General features: G+C 40.3%; 2 protein-coding genes across 2 annotated transcripts; both read right to left on the bottom strand.

Annotated features, from left to right (window-relative positions):
- Positions 1-66: 66 nt before the first annotated feature.
- LOC119727864 (neuropeptides capa receptor-like) lies at positions 67-1053 on the bottom strand. Its single transcript, XM_038199939.1, has one exon. The coding sequence runs from the start codon at positions 1051-1053 to the stop codon at positions 67-69; it is 987 nt and encodes a 328-aa protein (XP_038055867.1).
- Positions 1054-10362: 9309 nt separating this feature from the next.
- On the bottom strand, positions 10363-12461 carry LOC119728776 (neuromedin-U receptor 2-like). Its single transcript, XM_038201157.1, has one exon. The coding sequence runs from the start codon at positions 11706-11708 to the stop codon at positions 10620-10622; it is 1089 nt and encodes a 362-aa protein (XP_038057085.1). The 5' UTR covers positions 11709-12461; the 3' UTR covers positions 10363-10619.
- Between the last annotated feature and the right edge of the window lie 7748 nt (positions 12462-20209).

Below are 20209 nucleotides of genomic sequence, written 5' to 3'. Positions count from 1 at the left end.
TGATGGATTGTCCACGATCCAAACCTTAATTTCCGCATGTCTCTTCCATGTTTTATCCAGAAAGCCTTAGCAGGAAAACACTTTCTTGAAAGCCTTACGGTAACACTGATTTGTAGCTGTGTAGATGAAAGGGTTAATCGCACAGTTAGCGTAAATCAGCATCCTGAACACGTGCATGACCTGACTGGTAACTCCCTCCTTGAAAATCAGCATCAAGAGAGTGTTGACCTCGAAGGGAGCCAGACACAGAAAGAACGTTGCCCCCGTTACAACGAGCATCAGAGTCACTTGATCCCGTCGTCGTTTGGCACCTGCTCCCCCAGTGCTCATGCTTCGAGTGTGGCGCCGCATCCTGGTGACGATTTTCCAGTACAGTACAAAGTTTAATACAAACGCAGCGAAGAAGGGCAGAATTTGGGAAAGACATCCGATATAAAGCCAGGTAACATTGACAGGCGTACAGAATCCAATGGTTTTGGGGAAGTCGGGGTTACTCAGCGTAATGTTAGAAGGCACTGAGTAAACGGCGAAAGTGGAAGAACTTGGACCAGCGAAACATGCAGTAATGGCCGCGGCGATCCAGGAGAAACCTGCGTGGCGGCACGAGGCACCGGTCATCTTCTCTTGAAGCATGTAACTTTGTGGTCTGCAAACAGCCAAGAACCTCTGCCAAGACACAAGCGTGATCAGGATCATGGAGACCATACAGCAACAATCCTGAAGGATCTTGAGTGAGACACAACCAGCGTTCCCCATGAAGGCATCATCCTTCAGATAAGGGGTACAGAGGTACCTGGCGACCTTCTGTGATACCGAAACGGTAAGAAAGAGGGTGTCTGCCACAGCCAAGTTGATCAAGAGACAGTTGATGGCCGTGCGCATGTGGCGCAGTCGCCCAACGACGAACAGGAATGCAACATTGGCAGTGAAACCAATCGCCAGAAAAATCGGTTGCAAGACGATGGTGATGATCGTCTCTGAGGAATCAAAGACGTCAAACAGGTCTAATTCAGGCATCACAGGAACACCCTCGAAGTCAGTATCGTTCGGCATGGTTCTCCGCTGCAAACAGTGTCAGTCACCAGCACTTATTGGTTACAAGGATTTCTTTTAGCTGAATGTCAGCTGAGTGTCAGTTGACTGCAACTGTTAATCTTGTGTGTTTTCCATGGCGACTGTGTTCCAGACAATTCTCGATGTAAGTCAGTCTCGGAAGTTTCATAAAGCATTAGTATATGACTACGTTGCTTTTAGTGTAGGAAATTGAGTCCAAGAGCAGGAATAAAGTGCAACAGCTGGGTAGGCTTAAAATAATCAATTCAACTGAATCAACTGCAGGTTCGTCGAAATTGGGTTCGGCTAAGCTTCACAATTTGCTATCTCGGCGTTTGCACGTAAACTGACTTATTAGCTCTAGCTAGCAGAGTGGTCGTTCATCATCGCATACGCGTCCTTGTACTACAAATAATTATTAAGTGTGAAGCATTCATCGGTTTAAAACGCCGTGCTGGAAATGATGAGATCCGACACCCCTCATCCACGTTTGAAATTTATCGTCCATGGTGTAATTCTCAGAAATAAGACAAATCATCCCTCGTAGTGCTCAATTCTATTAACATCAATTAGCATAATGAAGCTTTTAGTGAGAGTCTATACATGTCAGAGCTTCCCGTGGGAGTCATACGGGCATAGAAGAGATCATATTGCATTGTTTGGTCATATACAGGCATGCAACCTTTCCTCGGATCAGCTGATTTCCTCTTTTTGTACTTCCCAAGTGTGCCATTGAAAATAGAAAAACACTGTACAAAGTCTTGAAAAAATGTGAATTTCCTCTTTTTTTTGTGACTTCCCAGTTGCATGCCTGCATATAGGCTACCAATTTTTACATCATTGCAGATGATTGTAATACCCACGTTGTCTTTTATCTGATTGTCATGCTAATCGTTGACATGGATTTTTGGTGTGTGCATCTGTGCACAATAGTCACATCAGTTATTGACTGAAGAGCTAGGTCTTCTGCATAGGCCAATCAAATGGTTCCTGCAGCTCAGAGATATATGTGCAACTGCATATGCCATTTCATTCTTCATGGTTTATTAATATTATATTAAAATTACCCATGGCAAACAGGTTTTGCACCTTTCAACTTCTCCCTGCTTCTGTTTATATATTTCCTGGTAATGAAAGGCCAATCACTAATTAATTACCAATTAATACGATTGCGCGTAAATTATGTCGGTTTATTGGAAAGGGTATCGACTCGTCGGTTATTAGGGAGGTTTCGCAAGCGAACGGATACGCTTACACTTACGCTTAGCTATCCGTATCCGATTTTTACTTACGTGTAGCGAGCGAGATATGCGTGTCGTCTGCACGTTTAGCGGATAGTGAGTGGCGTATGACGTCATACGTGCAGACGACACGCATATCTCGCTCGCTACACGTAAGTAAAAAACGGATACGGATAGCTAAACGTAAGTGTAAGCGTATCCGTTCGCTTGCGAAACCTCCCTATTATTGAGACATGACGTTTGATTTCTCAACCCTCCGAAAATGACTAGGAAGTTATTTCTTCTAAAAGAAATGTACATCAAATAATCCCAATAGGTTTCTTTTTGCCCAAAGAGGAGAATATACTGGCAATCAATATTTTTTGAATTTGTTGTGTATTGTCACCTTTGTGTAAAACATAATGTAAGTCATGTCGACTTTTTAAATTCAACTTCGCCCGTTTTGTGGAGATACCTTGCTATCAAGTGTTCTATACTCCTTTTCCCTTGAATTTTGATCACCACGATCGTGTATTTGTTCAAGCCAGCTCAGCAGACATTCAACGGCCGCATGTGCCCAAGAGAACTAAATCGAAATTGATTATGTGAAGCAAATTATCCTTCTCTATGTGGTGTTTACGTTAATCTGCCCCGAGATGATTACTGAGAATCGTATAACTCGATTACTCGTCACACTTACCGTAATTAGACAAACATCTTCAGTATGGATTGTCTACAGATTATGTCAGGTTGTTGCCCTATATATTTGTCATAGAAACTGCATAATTCCCGACGATCAGTCGGAGAACAGGGGCATCTTTTTTGACAATTCTTTTCTCTATTGAAATGAAAACGCCAGCACTTCACGAACTCAAGTATAGCACATCGTATACCCCCTCCCACTTTGAAGCAAATCGGACGAAAATAGGAAAAATCCTAAACCAAGTTCTCATTTTTGATTCCTCTTCAGCAACTTTCGATAATTCCCTGCAGAAGCACAGTTGATAGGTTCAGATTAATTAATGATTGTTAGAATGATTTTACTACTTTATCGATTACTATCCGTGATGTACAAAGTGGTGCAACAAACAGAGAAAAATACATGTGCCTATGAAAAGTGAGCCACATGGAGCAGTATTGCCAACTATTGAATTAAATCGTATACTGCTGACAATGTAAATATTCTTTGGAAATGTAAACTTTTCCCTTTGTTTTCTTTTTCTTTTTTTCTTCTAAGTTTTATCCCAAAAGACTAACATTTATTATACAAGCAGTGTTCCTGTCAGCATAGAACAAACATTAATGCAATCAAAATAGAATAAATGATCTGGAATGTTATCTTTTAGTCCTGCCTCTCATATTTCCCCATCCTTGACCAAAAGTACTCCGATAATTCACTCGTCGTTCGTCCGTCACGCCATCTCTATTCCCTCCGCTCCTGCGCTGCGTTCGCTGTTGATGCCGTGTCTTCGCCATCTCGCGGGACACTCTTGGACAGCGCCGCATTTGATGCTCTGCCAAATCGATACTGATCCCCGCGGAAAGCGGAAAATGTTGCAAGGTGCATTTTGCAGAGATCTTTTTGAATACATATCTTGGGATTACACCTGTAGACTGCAAAAATCAAAGGACTCGTGAGGGAACATTATGCAGTACAGTGAATTATCGTTCACCGCTTATCGCTTTGTTTTTATTACACACTATTTTTTGTTTGATGTGTGATCTTCACTAACTCATCAAAAGCTCCTGTGTAAATCTACATCATCTGAGAACTATATTTAACTTGACATTCGGATGTAGATATCATTAGGGAATTAATGCGTCGCCAATGGTGCCACATTAACGCGTGTGCGGTTCGCGTGCAGCTGCTTTTCAGTGCCATATTTGGGTATAATCTAGCATCTGGGAACAATCATAATTAAGTGATTAAGTTTTGTGATTCCTAATACGTTTCAAATCGCAGTTTTTTGTTTTGTTTGCGTATTTTTCTTTTCTTTTTGAATGTGTTCAATTATAAAGTAGCTATTAATTTGACAGTTGGATCCTTTGACAGGTGGTAAGGCTGAAAGCCTGTTTTGATCATCGTCAATTAATGACTTGAAGTGTTGAAGTGTGGTCGAAAGTTATTCTCGCGTCGTTTTCTGTAATTTTCGTAAGTAATGTTAGGCCTAACTGTTTTCCGCGGGAAGTCTCGGTACGTATCGGGGGGGGGGGGGGCTGTGTGAGAGCATGTATTGAGCGTTTCAATATGACATTTTACAACTATGGAGCCGCTTGATTGTGTAAATCCAATTTATTTGCTTTCCAGTGATGTGAAAGATGCTTAGGGTTGCATGTACACCGAGAGTTGAGTCTGTGTTTGCAGCAGTAGCCTATTACGGCTAGGTTCGATTATTTTTCAGTGTCGTTTCTATGGCACCCTGCTGTGTGGATGATTTTTGTCTCCGTGAGTCTGCAACTGCAAGCTGTAATGACATTAATCGAGTCAGAACTGCCTCACTGCATTGTAGATGACCAAATGGTTGACAGACAAGAACTCAATATGGCAGTATATGACAGTTAGAGTGGACAGTGATGTCACAAGACGAGCACATGGATGAATCACTAGATCTATCTCGACCAATCGATGGACAGTTAAGCAAAGAGTACTCATGGTATGGTGCGTGTATTTCGACTCGTTGACGTATTGGCTCCCTCAGTGACACATGCCCTTCGTTAATTACCTACATGTACGCTGTGAGTGTGTATTCTTTCACTTGTACTTCATTCTTGTGTTTCGAGTTCTGGTGAAACGTGTTCCAGATTCTAGATCGTGTAGCTTAAAGCTGAATTGAGAGGAAGATCTTTCCCTTTTCTGTCCACACTCTTTTAACTCTCTCTTGAATTTAAGACTTTACCTTCATCAATGCTTTGATGCATCAATACCCAGAATTGCGGATAAAACAACAAAGTCACTTTCTTATTGTACTTTGAGGTGTATGTTTACAGGAGTATAGTTGAGTAATAAACACATTTGGGACTTTTTATTTTAAAATATCATTGGTTCAGCAACCTTCATGCGCATGTCATCAGTACTACTTACAAAGAGTTGTCATTATAATTATTGATTGTTTTAAAGCGCTCTGCATCATGGCATCTCATCCAAGAATTAGAATGATGGATCCTTTAAAGTCAAATGTTCTGGTTTTGTTCACAAGGCCTTATTTTCAACACGCGTTTAAACATACTGACCCAGATGGTAATAAATCACAGAATGATGTATGATAAAAGAACATGCATGACTGCTGATAGAATTGACCCATATTTCCCATATACAGCAGATCGCTCGGCGCGCCGCGTAATAAATGGCGTGAACTAAATGCCTCCACAGAGTGATGGAAAGTTATTCCTTAACTCCTGACAATATTCAACCATCGTTGAAGGCACATTGCCTGCTCAGTGGATGCCGTATTTCAACATTGCGTATATGGCGTCGGTTGCAAGTTCACTGAAATACCGCCCTAAAAACACGCTAAGTGACGGTTGAAGCTGTTGGGGATTGCCTGGCACTTCTCCGTTTCCTAGATATAGAAATTGCTACCCTAACTCCATCGTGAGGCACAATTCTCGATGTAAGTATTTAAAGAGAAAAACGAGGCCCCAGGTCAGACTCTAATTGGCGTTGCTATGGGAATTCCTTAATGGGACTCGCTTTCACTCCTTTAAGCTTATTTTTGTAGGTTCCTCTGTGATAGATACGTCGTGAGTCCCAAATAAGAAAATGATCTGAACACAGGATGAAATATTTGCTGTTGCTTAACTATATAAATTATAATGCAATAGCATATTAATTTGAACCTTTTTTGGCTGTGGTTTCACAATAGATCTCAAAATCCAGCGATATATTTAGTTGCTACCTGTTGTTATTGACCATTTAGATAATTCTTGCTGGAGTTTAAAAAAAAATGGTCACCACTAGACATTCCTGTACTCGTACATGTACATGCATGCGAAGTAATTTTCGACATTTTGGTTTAAATATTTACTGCCTCATGCTCTTCATCAGGGTTTTTTGCCTAACATTGTCAATCTGTATATTTTATTTTAACGAGGTGTACTTTTTTCTATTTAAGGTATCTGGTGCACCAAAATTCTACCTTGGTGTGTGTGTGTGTGTGTGTGTGTTAACTTAACGTTAAACCATTGCTATGACGTCACACTATTGTTAAAAGTGTGGATTCGGATCTACGAATCTCTTACACTGGTCACAAAGTGTGGATTCGGAACTACGAATCTTTAGTAAAGTGTGGATTCGGAATAACGAATCCACACTTTGAACACGTCGGACAATTGTTCACCATAATGAGCATGATAAGACCGTCTGCGTGAAAATTTGCTTTCCGAAAATTACCAATGCATCTTCACTGTCAGATTCTCCGCCGTCACTGCAAAATCTACTCTATAGTCAGAAAGAAATTGTCGTCTGAACTATCCATTTTGATAAGGAGCCTACACACACAAAATGACTTGGTTGTACGGGTGTACGTGTGGCATACACATGCTATAAAACACGCCAGGAAAAAATGTTGCAACCTGACGCCACTTCCGCGCTTGTGTACAAAGTCTATGGAGAGTCATTTCAAGTATTTCCTAACAAAATTGGAAACATTTCTCAGTCCCAGAATTCATGTCTTATCATCATTTTTGCAACGAATGACCTTCATTGAGATGATATATGAAGGAAAAAGTGGCGTCAGGTGGCAACATTCTTTTCAATACTTCTGTTTACGCAATGGTTTAAGTCGAAGAATACACGAGCAAGTGTGGATTCTTAATTTACGAATTCACTCGGCGCTTCGCGCCTCGTGAATTCTTAAATTACGAATCCACACTTTCTTGTGTATTCTCCTTAACGTAACAGGCCAAAGTTTGTTCAATTCTTTTAGAATCAATCGAAAAAGCTATCAGTCTCGGTGCGATCGTAAAGGCCTAAAACGTAAATCCCAGGGCCGTTGCTTGAAGTAATCCATTGATTTCCTTGCGCGATCCGTTCTAATACTTACTTGCCTCGTTAGGAATTCTAGACACGGACTTTAAGCAAAGATTCCTGCTGCTGTCTCGGCAGCCTGTCGTCTCTGGGATAGTAATCATCATCTGTACGACGACAAACTAATATTGGTATGGTATTACCATTCACCATTTGCTACCGTAATGGGGTCATTTTGGTCAATTGCGGATTACGCTTTAGTCCTCGTGGTGTTAACGTTGCATTAAAGACGAGTTCGGTAAAGCAACTTGGTATTTGTGTAATTTACTGGGTGATTTTCAGTATTCTATCACACATACCCTAGCACGTTTGTTTATGGTGTAAATCGAGGGTTCTTTTTTTCTCTTCCCTTTTCCTTTGTTGTACAGCTCTCATTGGTTTTGTACACGTTTTCTAATCGAGGTCGTCCTCGATTTGGTTCCTGTCCTCGATTCACCGATGATGTTGCACGTGTGTGTCCTCGATTTACACCATAAACAAACGTTTTGTTTTGTGTGTTTCGCATGGTTGTGTACATCTATACGACTCGCTTTAGAGCAGATTCCTTACACGTTGGTAAATTTTGAGCAACCAACTTTAAGCTTTGTAGGCCTATATTGAACTAAATTCTTAATCCAAACTGAAACGTGTAATGATTAAGCGATCAAAATGTGAACCCATGTACAATTGCGTGTTTTCGAATAAGCAACTGATCATGTAATATAATCCCGGGACATACCGTTATTTCGTTTTACCGTTTTGGATTTCCTCAAAAGAAAAACAGTAAACAAACCATTGACCGTTTTGTCGCTTTACAGTTTTGTAAAACGGTCAAACGGTATTGAGATAAATACGGTTTCTCTGTTTTATAAGTTTAATAAAATTCATTACAGCATAACGATCAATGATTTCTGTTTTACAGTTTTACACAAATAACTTTGAAAAACAGCAAAACGGTCAGTATTGAATACAGACTGTTTTTTTGTCATAGTGAACAGTCCGTGGTGCATTTTGTGGTGCTGGGCAAGGGGGATGGAGGGGGACCATGCTTTACATGAAAAAGTGTTACCTCGGCATAATGCGTGGTGTGATGATTCCTGGCGTGACCCTGACCCCCTTCTCACGCGATTCAGTTGGTGGGGCTTAAGAGTTGCAAGCAAAAATGGCGCTGGAAAACTTCAAGGGAGGACATTACTTTTTAACAATGGATACAGGATGGTAATACGTTTGAAGAAGTTGCAGATATTTGAAGGAAATTGGGGTTCGGCGCGGCTCTTCAGTTCGAAAACTATGTCGTGAGAACGAAATGTGAGGAGGGTAATTTGGGTCCCAGGCAATGGCTCGATCCCATGAGGACGCATTAACATTCCTAAGTGCATTGCTTAATTACAGAACCTAAATCAAAAAATGGTCGACAGGACTATTGACCGTTTTTCATTGTCATGTTCTTGTAAAACAACACTCTGAAATGAAGCAACTGACCGTTTATCGCTTTCAACAATTAAGAAAAACAACAAAAAGGTCATTGTTTTTTGTGACCTAATACCGTTTGACCGTTTTACAAAACTGTAAAACGACAAAACGGTCAACGGTGCGTTTACTGTTTTTGTTTTTGAGGAAATCCAAAACGGTAAAACGAAATAACGGTATGTCCTGGGATTCAATCTGATCATGCGTCTGAAATTCGATTATATAAATATTATCATCTACTTCGTATTTCTGGCAAAAAGCTTGGGCAATATTTTTTCCACGGTGTGTTTTTGTTTTCCAATGGGTGTCCAGTAGAATCTAACTTATTTGTGCCTCCCTTATTGGCCTATATTACCTCCAGCATAGAGCCTCGTTCGATCAAATTGGGTCGCTCTCACTTTAAATCACTCGCTCCTCATCAATCTGAGCCAGCTCCCAGTAGAATATATTTTTCTTCGGATATTAGTTTCGCCTTCCTTGAGACCCAGCCCAAACAAAATCCAAGTCCAAGCTGGTGGAATGTGCCAGACGGGTATTAAAATACACGGGTCGGCCTGAAGCGTGTTTAGAGATGGTGAATTTGTGTAAATATCGTCACGGGGTCTAAACAAATACCTTGTCATCGGTTGGAGAGCCACAAAATAATTAGACGGGGGGAAGTGAGATGTGAAATGTCATATATGGGGTTCAAGCACCTGTCGGCTAGAATTGTCTCCAGGACTCAGATATAATCAATTTGTTTTTGAGGCTTTTTGGATTTTTTTTTTAATAGGCGTGGACAGGATTACGTCAGCCGGTGAAAACATTCTATTCTTTTGCACACCAGGTTTCATCGGTTGCTATGTGTAACCATTCAGCACTCCAGACTCAAGAACCATTGAGTTTCAAGAAAATGGGTCTGGGAGCTAGATAAGCCAATGTAAACCAAAATATCCCGGATGTCCGCGCCTGCCTATTACTAGTAGAAGAGGCATAAAAGAAAACAGCTGAAGCCATATTTAGTGATTTTTTTGTAAGCATTTAAATAAAATAAGAGATTCATGTCGTGCAGCATCAGCCTGTTAACGTTAAGGTGAGACACTGAGTAACCAAAGTCAAAACAAACTGAACTACGCCTATCGATTGAATATTTGTCAAGATAACACAATCAGTGTTTGTGCTGATACTACAATTAAACAAAATAGGAAAATGATACTTTCATAATCTCAAACACCTTTTTGTATTTAAAGAGTCTAAAAGCGCATTTTGATATAATGTTAACATGCCATATTTCTGATAAATTCATTCTTGCGCTTGGTATTAAAAATCCGTGATTGCGTGCCATGATTATTTACACAGTTTTGTTTGTTATATTTATACAAATTTCAATCAGTTGAATTGACTGCCAATATACCTGTGCGCTTTACTTAAGGGGCGGACGAACTTGAATGTACTCGTTCGACAAGGAAACAGTGCTGCACAATGATGCGAATGAATGATAAAATCGTATATATTTAAGTGTGATATTAGCAAGAGAATACTAAATTACAGAAATTTCGCCCCGTGAAAGCGTCTTTGCAAAATCTGGTCTGCATCTATAACTCTATTGAATAGCGTAAGTTGAAAAACTGCATCCAAGTTAACTGACAAGCGTTTCAATTTCATTAAATCGTCTTTGCAGTGACATGTAATTTTGGTAAAGAATTTGTTCCTTCGCCCTTTATAAATACGTAAATTTTGTTGATTTTTGCTCATAATAAAAAGTTCCTTATGTTTTACGGTCACAATTTATATGTATAGAATACGCGCAATATAAGCCATTTTAGTGTGGGATAATAGTGCCACGAATGCTCTTATAACATTCAAATATGAATGTGTGTAATTATGCCTCATCATAGCACGACGCTTGATCTACGATATTCCTCCATTGACAATACTGAGCGAAAGCGTCTTGTCCTAGAACTCATAGGACCCGTGGTAAAGGCAAGTCTAAAAGCCATCCGATAGCGGGAGTTGGTACAGTTATATACAATTGGGTTAACGGCCGAGTTGAAATACATGAGGACGGTACTCACTGCCTCGAAATGAAGGACTTCGATGTTGAAAAAGGCCCGTAGGAGAGACGCTGTTTGGAACGGTGCGAGACAACAGAAAAAGATGATGCCATTGGCGACCAGCATGCGGGTCACCTTGTTGCGGTCTCGCAAGGTGCGAGCCCGCAGGTCCGCAGTATTAGCGTTGGCTTTGGTACTGTTCAGGGACTGGATGATCTTGAAGTACATGATGGAGTTACCTGCCATGGCCATAAAGAAAGGGACAGTCTGTAGACAGTTAGCGAACATAGCAGACCAGGACCACAGGGGATCACAAAGTAACATCGGATCAGGGTAAGGTGGGACACTACTGGTGTTAGTGAAGTTGTAGATCTCCCATTCTACGCAGTAGGTTCTGACCACACTCTTGCCGGGGATGAGGAGACAGGAGAAAGCACCTCCTAGGAACCAGGAGCAGGCCGCTAGCCTCTTAGAGTGATGCCTCTGTCTGGTCATGATCTTCCCCATCGGGCGACAAATTGCCTGCAGACGCTCGTACGAGATGATCGTCACCACAGCGATGGAGGCAAAGTACGCCATTGCCTGGACCGGGTAGAACACAAAGCATGCCACGGGTCCGATTCCACTCACGTCTTCCATGTAAGGAGAAGTCAGATACATCCAGAGTTTCTCCCCGACTGTGAAACTCAAGAAGATGATGTCGGCAAAGGCCAGGTTCATCAGGTAGAATGTGATTTCACTTCGCATCCAGCGAACTCGGTACAAGACGAATAGGAAGATGAGGTTTCCAGTCACCCCCAAGACGAGGATACAGGGTAGAATTATCGTGATCAGTACTTTGCTGGTTTCAGTGTAAGTCCAGAAGTCCAAGGAAGACTCGTTCGATAGTAGGTAGAGGACGTCACAGCCGTTGGTCAAATTCGCCATGGCGAAACAGAATGGATTGAACCACTGAATTCTTTAAATTCACAGAGCTGGATTTAGCTGCTGATGTTTCACTCAATGAATAAAGTACGACCGTGAAATGTCCATTCTCATCTATGTATAAGGGTTGACATTATTATTGAGGTTCACCGGCACCTTTGGATGAGTAGACGGGAAAGCATGCCGTCCTTCACCCTCCAATCATCTCACTATTACCGCAGAGGCGTCGGTGTCCAAGCCAATACTTTCAACCGTTGTAGCGATGAACGCGGCGAGTATGTCGTGCCCTCGTGGGAGGATCTAATGCATCCTCAAGTATCGGTAAGCAACTTTTGTCGCCGCAGAAAATCCCCCCTTATTAGATTCTGACATTCACTTGAAGTTGTGATATCTAACCGTGAATATTCTCTTCCACTTTCTCGGCGTTCAGGAATCGGTCTGTTGCCCGAGCCAGGCCAATTAGTTACCAAGAGAAACTGTTAACAGTCGAGCGGAGGCCTTGGATTCAAAGTGTTGTGTGGTGTTTAGTTGTCAGCTCCGTCGTGGCATATCGATGCAACTGGCAGGGTTAGCGCTGACGGGAGGAGTGATATCAGTAGAAGTGTCTCCAGTATATCGTTGCTTCATTTGCTCGTTGATTGGTCGCTAGGTAGTTGCTGCATATATTAAAGATCGGTGGCCATCGCTTTGGTTCTCTTCTGTATAACAACACGGCAGTAGAGAAGGACTCTGCGCTTGTAGGAAATGAAACTCTCGACCCTATAGAGAAAAAAAATGGAAAATAATATAAAGAATTATCAAAAATAAATGGAGTTTGTATCATCCTCGCCAACGGAAATTTGGTTCGTTATAACGGAGACGAGGTTATTTCCCTCGTTATCAATGAAAACCAATTTTTGTAACGGAAATTACCGTGGCTAGAATTATAATGGAGGCCGGTCGACTTATTAACCACAAAATGAGATTTGATGCTTCAAATTGACCGATAGAATTATAGGAATACATTTCAATTTTGTACAATTTTGTCTGGGTTGAATTTGTTGAAGGTTCTCATTACATGCTGGGCTCTACCACTCCAACAAAAATCTCATTTGGAAATAATGGCGGTTTGCAGATTGCCTATTGTGAAGATGCCAATTTTGTTTAACATGTCAGTTGATATGTTTCATACAACCACGACAAAAAAAATGAGATTAAAAACTACTTTAACATTGAGCTCGGAGGAAAATAGCTTGTACAAGATTGATTGTGCAACTGGAAATACAGACATGTCGTGTATGTACAGTGGCATAACATACCGCTAAACTGACAAACAATAAATTATTGATATCATGAGATAAGTTTCATCTTGTGTCAGGAACTCAAAAACAATCGATAAAATACAAAAAAAGGCTTACGCAAATTTTAAAATAGATTGATGGGTGGACACGGTATCAGAGAAATTATTTTGACTTCTTTGCTTTTTTTTTTTTTTTTACATTTATACCCTTTTCATGTTTTTTCCCTCCTGATCTTGACGCTTTTACTTTGCCGATTATGTCTTATCTTCGGTCTAGAGTAAAGCCTATAAGTGGCTCGAGCGCTTGACGTCCATACAATGTGACTCTAGTCAATTCTGACATGTGGTTTTGTCAATTGTCGTTTTTAAAGACGATTAGATCTGACTGCAAAACAAAACAGAAACGAGCCGCGCATTTTCGTGTATGACACAGACGTCACCGGCCACCATTGCCGTTGATAATGACGTTGAAATCGATATCATCTGAACAAGTTGCCAACAGTGCGGAAAACATATTGTTTTGGGAATCTCACTCATGCGTGAAATCATAGAAGTTTACAAAAACGCGTGCTCGTTAGTCAGTTTTTTTTTATACAGTCTTTCTTTCCTGTTGACTGATCCAGAAACAAATTTTCTCATTAAAAGATACCACATGGTGTTTTTTGGGTGGTTGTTGTTTTTATAATTTCCTTATTATATGGAACTGTAGTTTTAAGGTTTATGACCTTAATTTCACCTGTGCTACATCCGACAGGTTGACATCATAGTGTCGTATCTATTGAATTTAATATTACAAAAAAAAAGGACACACGCGTTTCGACACTTTTGACTGCGCCCGAATATTTCATCGAATCATGCATTGAAAGAAGACAATTCCGGTGCATAATTTAAATGAACAATAACGTCCTGGAATGTGCCTAATTGGGCTACAAAACGCGTTTTACTCGAAATAATGTTAATTGGAAAGAACATTTAAAAGTAGGACACAAACGTCCACACAACTATCCCTTAAAAACTGGGCGGTTTTGTGTTATTCTTGTGAGAACGAATTTCGGGGTCAAAATATTTTTACTGTCACAAATCGAGCTGTTTTGTGCAAGTCGTGAATCCTGCCGCACATGTTCAACGATACAACGCATTCTGCGGACGTGAGAGAAACAACATGTCTATTGGTGCTGTGTGTGACACACGCACACAACGTGTACCGTATATTGAATGAACACGGCTGGGAATACGTACATATGCCACAAAAGGTCCGCCTCGTCCGATGTACACAAACATGTTTTTTTGTTTCGTCTTTTCTCGGGAACGGTATGACATTAGGTTATTTTCCTTTCAACCAGGCATTTGAAACATTGTAAGTAAACTATCCAAAACACAAAATTGTCGCGGATTTCAGACCGTAATGTCCCTTTAAATTCCATTTCAGAATCAATCGCGTGGCACTTTTCAGCGCACGTTCCCACGCATTCAATGTTAATCATCGCTTGGACGCCAAAAATTGCTAAATTATTTAATACTCATTAAGACAAGGAAGGTCATATTTTTCCAGATAAAACCCCATTCGTATATTATGTTCCTTACACGATAGCCCGATAGGTTATCAAACACAGCGATTTTGCTTCATATACTTCCGTACTTGTGTACACGTATTTGATGTTAGGAATTCAGTAATATCGCTAATCGTTGCCTTGTTGCGTTTAATAGTTTATTAATTATTAGTTATTTCAAGCGATTGTGTACTCGCCATCTGTGTTTTAATGCAAGTGGCGTGCAGAAATTACACTACCACTCTGTGTATTTAATAGAGGTATATGCAGAGACTATAACTGTTTGAATAATTTGAGGGAAAACTTCCCATATGCCCAAACATTGACATTATGAATAAAGAAGCTTACCATAATCGATTTGTACTATAATTTTGTAATATACCTTTAAGACAGGGAATATGTAATATAATTCTTTTTTCCTCAGGGACATAACTTGCCGTTCACCGTGTCTAACATTCCAATGGTGGAAGAATCGATTTTTTTTTTCAGACTGAAATGACGATTTCTTCAAAACAACGCGGCGAGCCATGCTAGTAGGTTTTCTTTGATGTGCCTAGCGTAATACGCAATAAAATGGAGCCATAATTTGAAATAATTTCTTGTGCGTATGTCCGGTAAATATTGTGATGGATTTTTAAGCAAACACATGTTCGAAGTTCAGCTATGTTAGTGAACATTCGATTAGCAGTCTCTCGGACAACACATGCGGTGTGTAATCAATAAAGCCCGCTATCTGTCCAGCATATTAAAAACAAATACATTAATGCTTCCTATAATGAATAATTCAACATTACACGCTGCGGACTCACACGACTAATGATAGGTCTGTTTCGATTGGTAATTAATTAATGCTAAGTAAACACCGATGCTGAAATATGTTTTTGTTTTTATAAAATGCGTATCACCAAATTCCTCTGCTCATTGTTACAATTTCTGTGAACATTTTGCATCAATCTTCTTCATACTCCAATTGGCGTTTAGTAATTTCAACTCGAAAATTCTCTAAATTCAGTTGTCTTGTTTTTTATATCCTGGTAAAACAGCCGGCTAAAATATCAAGAAAGCCAAATGATTTGGGTTTACCGACCGTTACATTTTTGCGTTAGCTGGCTACATGTTCCTGGTGGAGTGGAGTTCTGATTGCTAAGAAACTATAAGTATAACGCATTTCTTTTTACTCAAGGCGCTGTCATGTAACAGCACTTTGAAAGAAAAACTATATCTTTAATTAATACACTGAGGAAATGTTTTGTTATTCATCTATTGTTAGAATAGTTAAGTACTCGCCAAAAAGTGCCGTTCCATTTCTCATTACTGCAACAACTAATACAAGTTAAAGTGGTGTACACACTGGCGTCGAGGTTACTGACCAAAAACATGAACAACAATCCTGGTTGCTTACCTAGAATGCTCGTCGCTGCTGCTGTGGCTTTGGAGCACTGGAACCCTCTTACTGATGTCAATGTTTTCTCAGATCTACCTCCAGGTTTTTCTCATGAAAACATTTTCAACATCATCATGCTAACTCCTTTTTGTCTGTGTTACGTTGGTGACTTTCTTTCTTGAAAACCGGTTAACGGGCACAGACAACGTTAAGTATGGCTTGAGATTCACCTTGTGTACAATAGTCCGTTGGTGATGAAGTACTCTTGCGAAGTAAACCACTCTTGCCTCATGTACCATCTCTCATCCCAGCCTCCAGCGCCCGCATGTAGATGTGACGAACAGGCCCACTTGTTAGAAACATTCCATCACGGTACGACCGTCTTGACTGTCACGGACGTTGTACGTTGACCCACATTGGGCCACTCGATATAGTCTTGCTTCAAGTCGCACGCCGTCGAAACCCTTCTTGAGCTGAGACTACGTAACTTAATAATGGTTTCCAAACCATATGCAATGCCTACGGGAATAAGTTACTGACTGAAAAATAACTTCGCCAATACTTAAATGTCACTTCAGGGCATTGGTTTGTTTTAGATGTACAGTGTATCAGCAACTTCCAAACGGATTGTCTTGGCAGTTAAAAAAGAAGAAGAAGAAAACAAAACACCGAACGATGACTGATGAACTGACAGTTCACCTCGGGCTTACACCTGTTTATCAGCCGTTTCCCGAGGACACATTCCTCGCTGAAGGTTTCACCTCGCCGCCCGATATCAAACGGTGTCGTCCTGTACGATTTGGAATCAGTTATCTTTCAGGCGCATCTGCCGGAGTCAATTTCGTAAGCGAATATGCCCAAATTCTATCCCCGATCAATGTTCATCTGGCAAAAACAAAAGGATTGGCGCGCCTTAAATTTTTGGTAAACACTTATCTATCGACACTTAGGTGGGTGACTGCGTAGAAGATTAGCAAGACAAAGCAAGCCTGATAAAGCTGGTCACAGTGCACACAAAATACTGCTCAGTTGATTCAGAATAGCTGTTCATCAGAACGGCTACTCAGTGGGCTGGATTGAGCCCATCATGTGGTGCAACATGGGGTCAATCCCACAGGGGAGTGAGTCAGTAAGGCAGTCAGTCAGTCGGTCACTCAAGCAGATGAGTATAGGCTGGCCTCTTGGACCTCAGTACCAAATTTACCAAAAATTGTGCTTATTGTGTCCTTTAAAATGCACCTTTGTGTCCCATTAACCTTATTTTCAATTTTCGTCTTGCCGTTTTGAAGGGTATTTGGTGCCTGTTTTCTTCTTTTCTGCTAATGCAATTTCAATTTTCATGAGCAAAACTGTGATGTCATTCCGGGCAGAAACCTCAGTGTTACAGTAACTGTTATTTCAGCGCCTGGTGATTCGTTTTGATTTTAAGTACATGGTAGTAGGCCAGTGAGCAACACTTTCTCACATATGTTTTCAATGAACAAATTTGGGGTTCACAATTTGAACGAAAAACTCCTGAAATGAACAGTATCTTCCTGAAATGGCACACAGCAACAGCGCCCTCAGTTGTCCAGAGAAGCATGGACATTTATCAAATGTTTAAAGAAGTGCACTTTTCAGTAGAATTAACTAGTAAAAAGGATGTCAAATAGTTTTCATACATTTATGAAAAGTAGAAAGCTGCACAAAATGTGTTCCTAAAAAAATTCATTACATGGCCCTTTAAATACATAAACGTCGACAAGGTTATCCGCATATCCGCATATCAACTTAATTAAATTGTTTGTACTGTCCTCGCCCAAAATCGTCTCGGCCGTATTTTACGAAGGTATCTCCTTCCATGCGTTTCCATAATCGCTATGGGATAAACACATTCGGTTTCACATTTCCTCTGCGTAATACCCATTGCCCTTGAAATGATATGCCAACTTGAATTGCCTTCAAGATCGGTTTGATTGCCACGTGAATGGTTTTATCCATTACTTAAAAGGGATTATAGTTTCTCATAGAGAACAAGCCGAAGCGTTATTAAAAGGCTGTATTGAAATGGCAATTCAGATGGATGTAATTCTACTCCGGAACGGGGCTTAAGAATGAGCCAAGCTAGACTACAAAAAAAGGATCTTTAATTTCAAAGGAATTAAGGAAACAAAAATCGGTAGGAATTTTTAACGATAATTTCTGTCCTCGCGGTAAGACATTTAAACAATAAGTACAGTGCACGAAATTCTCTTTATTAACGGCGCACAGAACAGACTATTGACTTAATTTGTAAAACAAAATTAATGATAAATATATTTGCAAAGTACTTTGGTTTAAAATAAATTTAAAGTGAGCGGCTTGTGGACGTTTCAAAGAACGTGACTGTTTTTGGATACTTTCGCTGGCTTGGAATAAATTGAAACCTGATGCATTCCTCAATCGCCGTGCTGATAGGGAATAATTTCGTTTTAAACCGATCGGATGAAGGCTTATAGTGCGCCAATTGCACTTACGATGAGGTCTGTTCTGGCCGTAGCAACGCCAAAATGTCGGTGGCCTGGTTATGAAGCTGTGAAATAAATAACAAATGTTTGGCTAATATCACCAAAGTACGGTCTGTACTTTATTTTCTATTTAGTTGTTAATTTATTTTGCTAATCCTGTTTTGCGAGCGTGTTCGCACTGAAAGGTGACGCATCCCCTGGTTTGACTGTCATATTTATCAAATTTCTAGACGTACCGGTACCTATCACGCGATTTGGACCCAAATCTGATAAACAGACAGGCGCTTGGGGCGATATAGTTCCATTCCATCCACAGCTTTAATTGTCCAGCCGCAGAAATAGAGGGTTGAAAATTAACTTACTACGTCGATGCTTGTTCTTAAACGCCAATTCATCAAGTGATAACCAGTAGAATACCGGAGGCGGTGCCTGTCTCCTTATAGTCTCAGACATGGCTCTGCGAGTTCTAGAGTAATTACGATAAGCGCTCTGATCAATCAACTTTAGTCGCACAACTTGAAAATTTCTAAACTTGAACCTTTTCAACTATCGGTGCCAGACGACAGGTAGTTGCAGAGAAAACTATCCACAATGGTTAACTTTTGTCACTGAAACTCTGAGGTGAGACCCCCTCCCAATAAAAAGATAGATATTGGGGTCGTTTTTAAGATGTGTAAATAATATTTCATAAAATACATTCCAAAGTACCGATATATTCGTGTAAAAAATAAACCTGCCGTTCCCGTGCATATGGTAATGCGAAATACTGTCTTGGTGTAAAACTTTATGTTCCTTTTCAAATTTACTTTTCATTAGGAAGGCCCATCGGGTCATCTGGTACGAATTATTGGGGGGGGGGGGAATAATGAAGAAAGAACAGGTATACGAAAAATCAGGAGAAATAATTCCAGTATATCCGCTTTGCTGAATCCTCAATGGATTAGTTTTCAAATGACTGGATTGAGTGCCGTTATTTCGTTGTGAGCAAGACGTGATGAAAATGATACCTTTAGCCTATAAGGTACACCTTATACTGCGCATTACAGCTATGAGCGAGCTGGAGAAATTAATACCAACGTTAACCTTTAAGCGATGCAAATTGTGTTATTTCAATAGCTGTATAGAGTCGAACATGACACTAACGAGAAGGGAAAACAGCCATTAATTGATTTTGATATGTTATGTGATAGGTTCCTGGAAAGAGATTGATAGTATGGATTGATAATAATGGGCAAGAAAGAGAGACTCGTGGTATATTCGTCTTGGTGTTCATTAATGGATAATCTAGAAGGTTATGGAAACAGTGGATGCACAATTTAGCGAGACGGTGTAAGGTTCCATGCAGTGAGATTCACAAAGTGTCAGAGCAATATTGTGTTGAGTGCCTTTTTTAAGGGATATCCTTTTTTTTTTAAAGGGAAATCCATTCCTGGAAGAGAGGGTTGAAAGGGTTTGAGACTGTCAGCCACTTCCATCAAATTGAGCTTTTCAGGTATTCGACTAAAGCAAATATGCGGCGTTGCAAACGATGAGATTCTATCTTTAATTCCCCGAAGTGTTTAACAGGATGTGAACATTGTTGCATCTTTGAAAACAAACCTTGTTTTCCCCTAAAAGTATTGATTGAGGTTATTCATCCAAAGTTCCTCCTCATCCTCATCTTCCCGTTCTACTCCGTCCTTTATGTAAGATTTTCGTCACTATTTTAGACTCCAGAGGTGGGCATTATTTTCCTCTTTTTCAATGAAAACGCGTAAAAGCTCCCATACTTTGCAGCAAGATGTGAGGCCCCAGGGGATTTTGTT

This window comes from Patiria miniata, unplaced genomic scaffold (assembly GCF_015706575.1).
Source record: "Patiria miniata isolate m_02_andy unplaced genomic scaffold, ASM1570657v1 HiC_scaffold_20, whole genome shotgun sequence".
NCBI lineage: Eukaryota > Metazoa > Echinodermata > Asteroidea > Valvatida > Asterinidae > Patiria > Patiria miniata.
The sequence above is the reverse complement of the archived record's forward strand: the minus strand, read 5'-3'. Positions and strand labels throughout refer to the sequence as shown.

What these genes read in the sequence shown, in the direction of transcription:
- LOC119727864 (XM_038199939.1), bottom strand. Translation starts at nt 1,053, where the DNA reads ATGCCGAACGATACTGACTTCGAGGGTGTTCCTGTGATGCCTGAATTA.
- LOC119728776 (XM_038201157.1), bottom strand. Translation starts at nt 11,708, where the DNA reads ATGGCGAATTTGACCAACGGCTGTGACGTCCTCTACCTACTATCGAAC.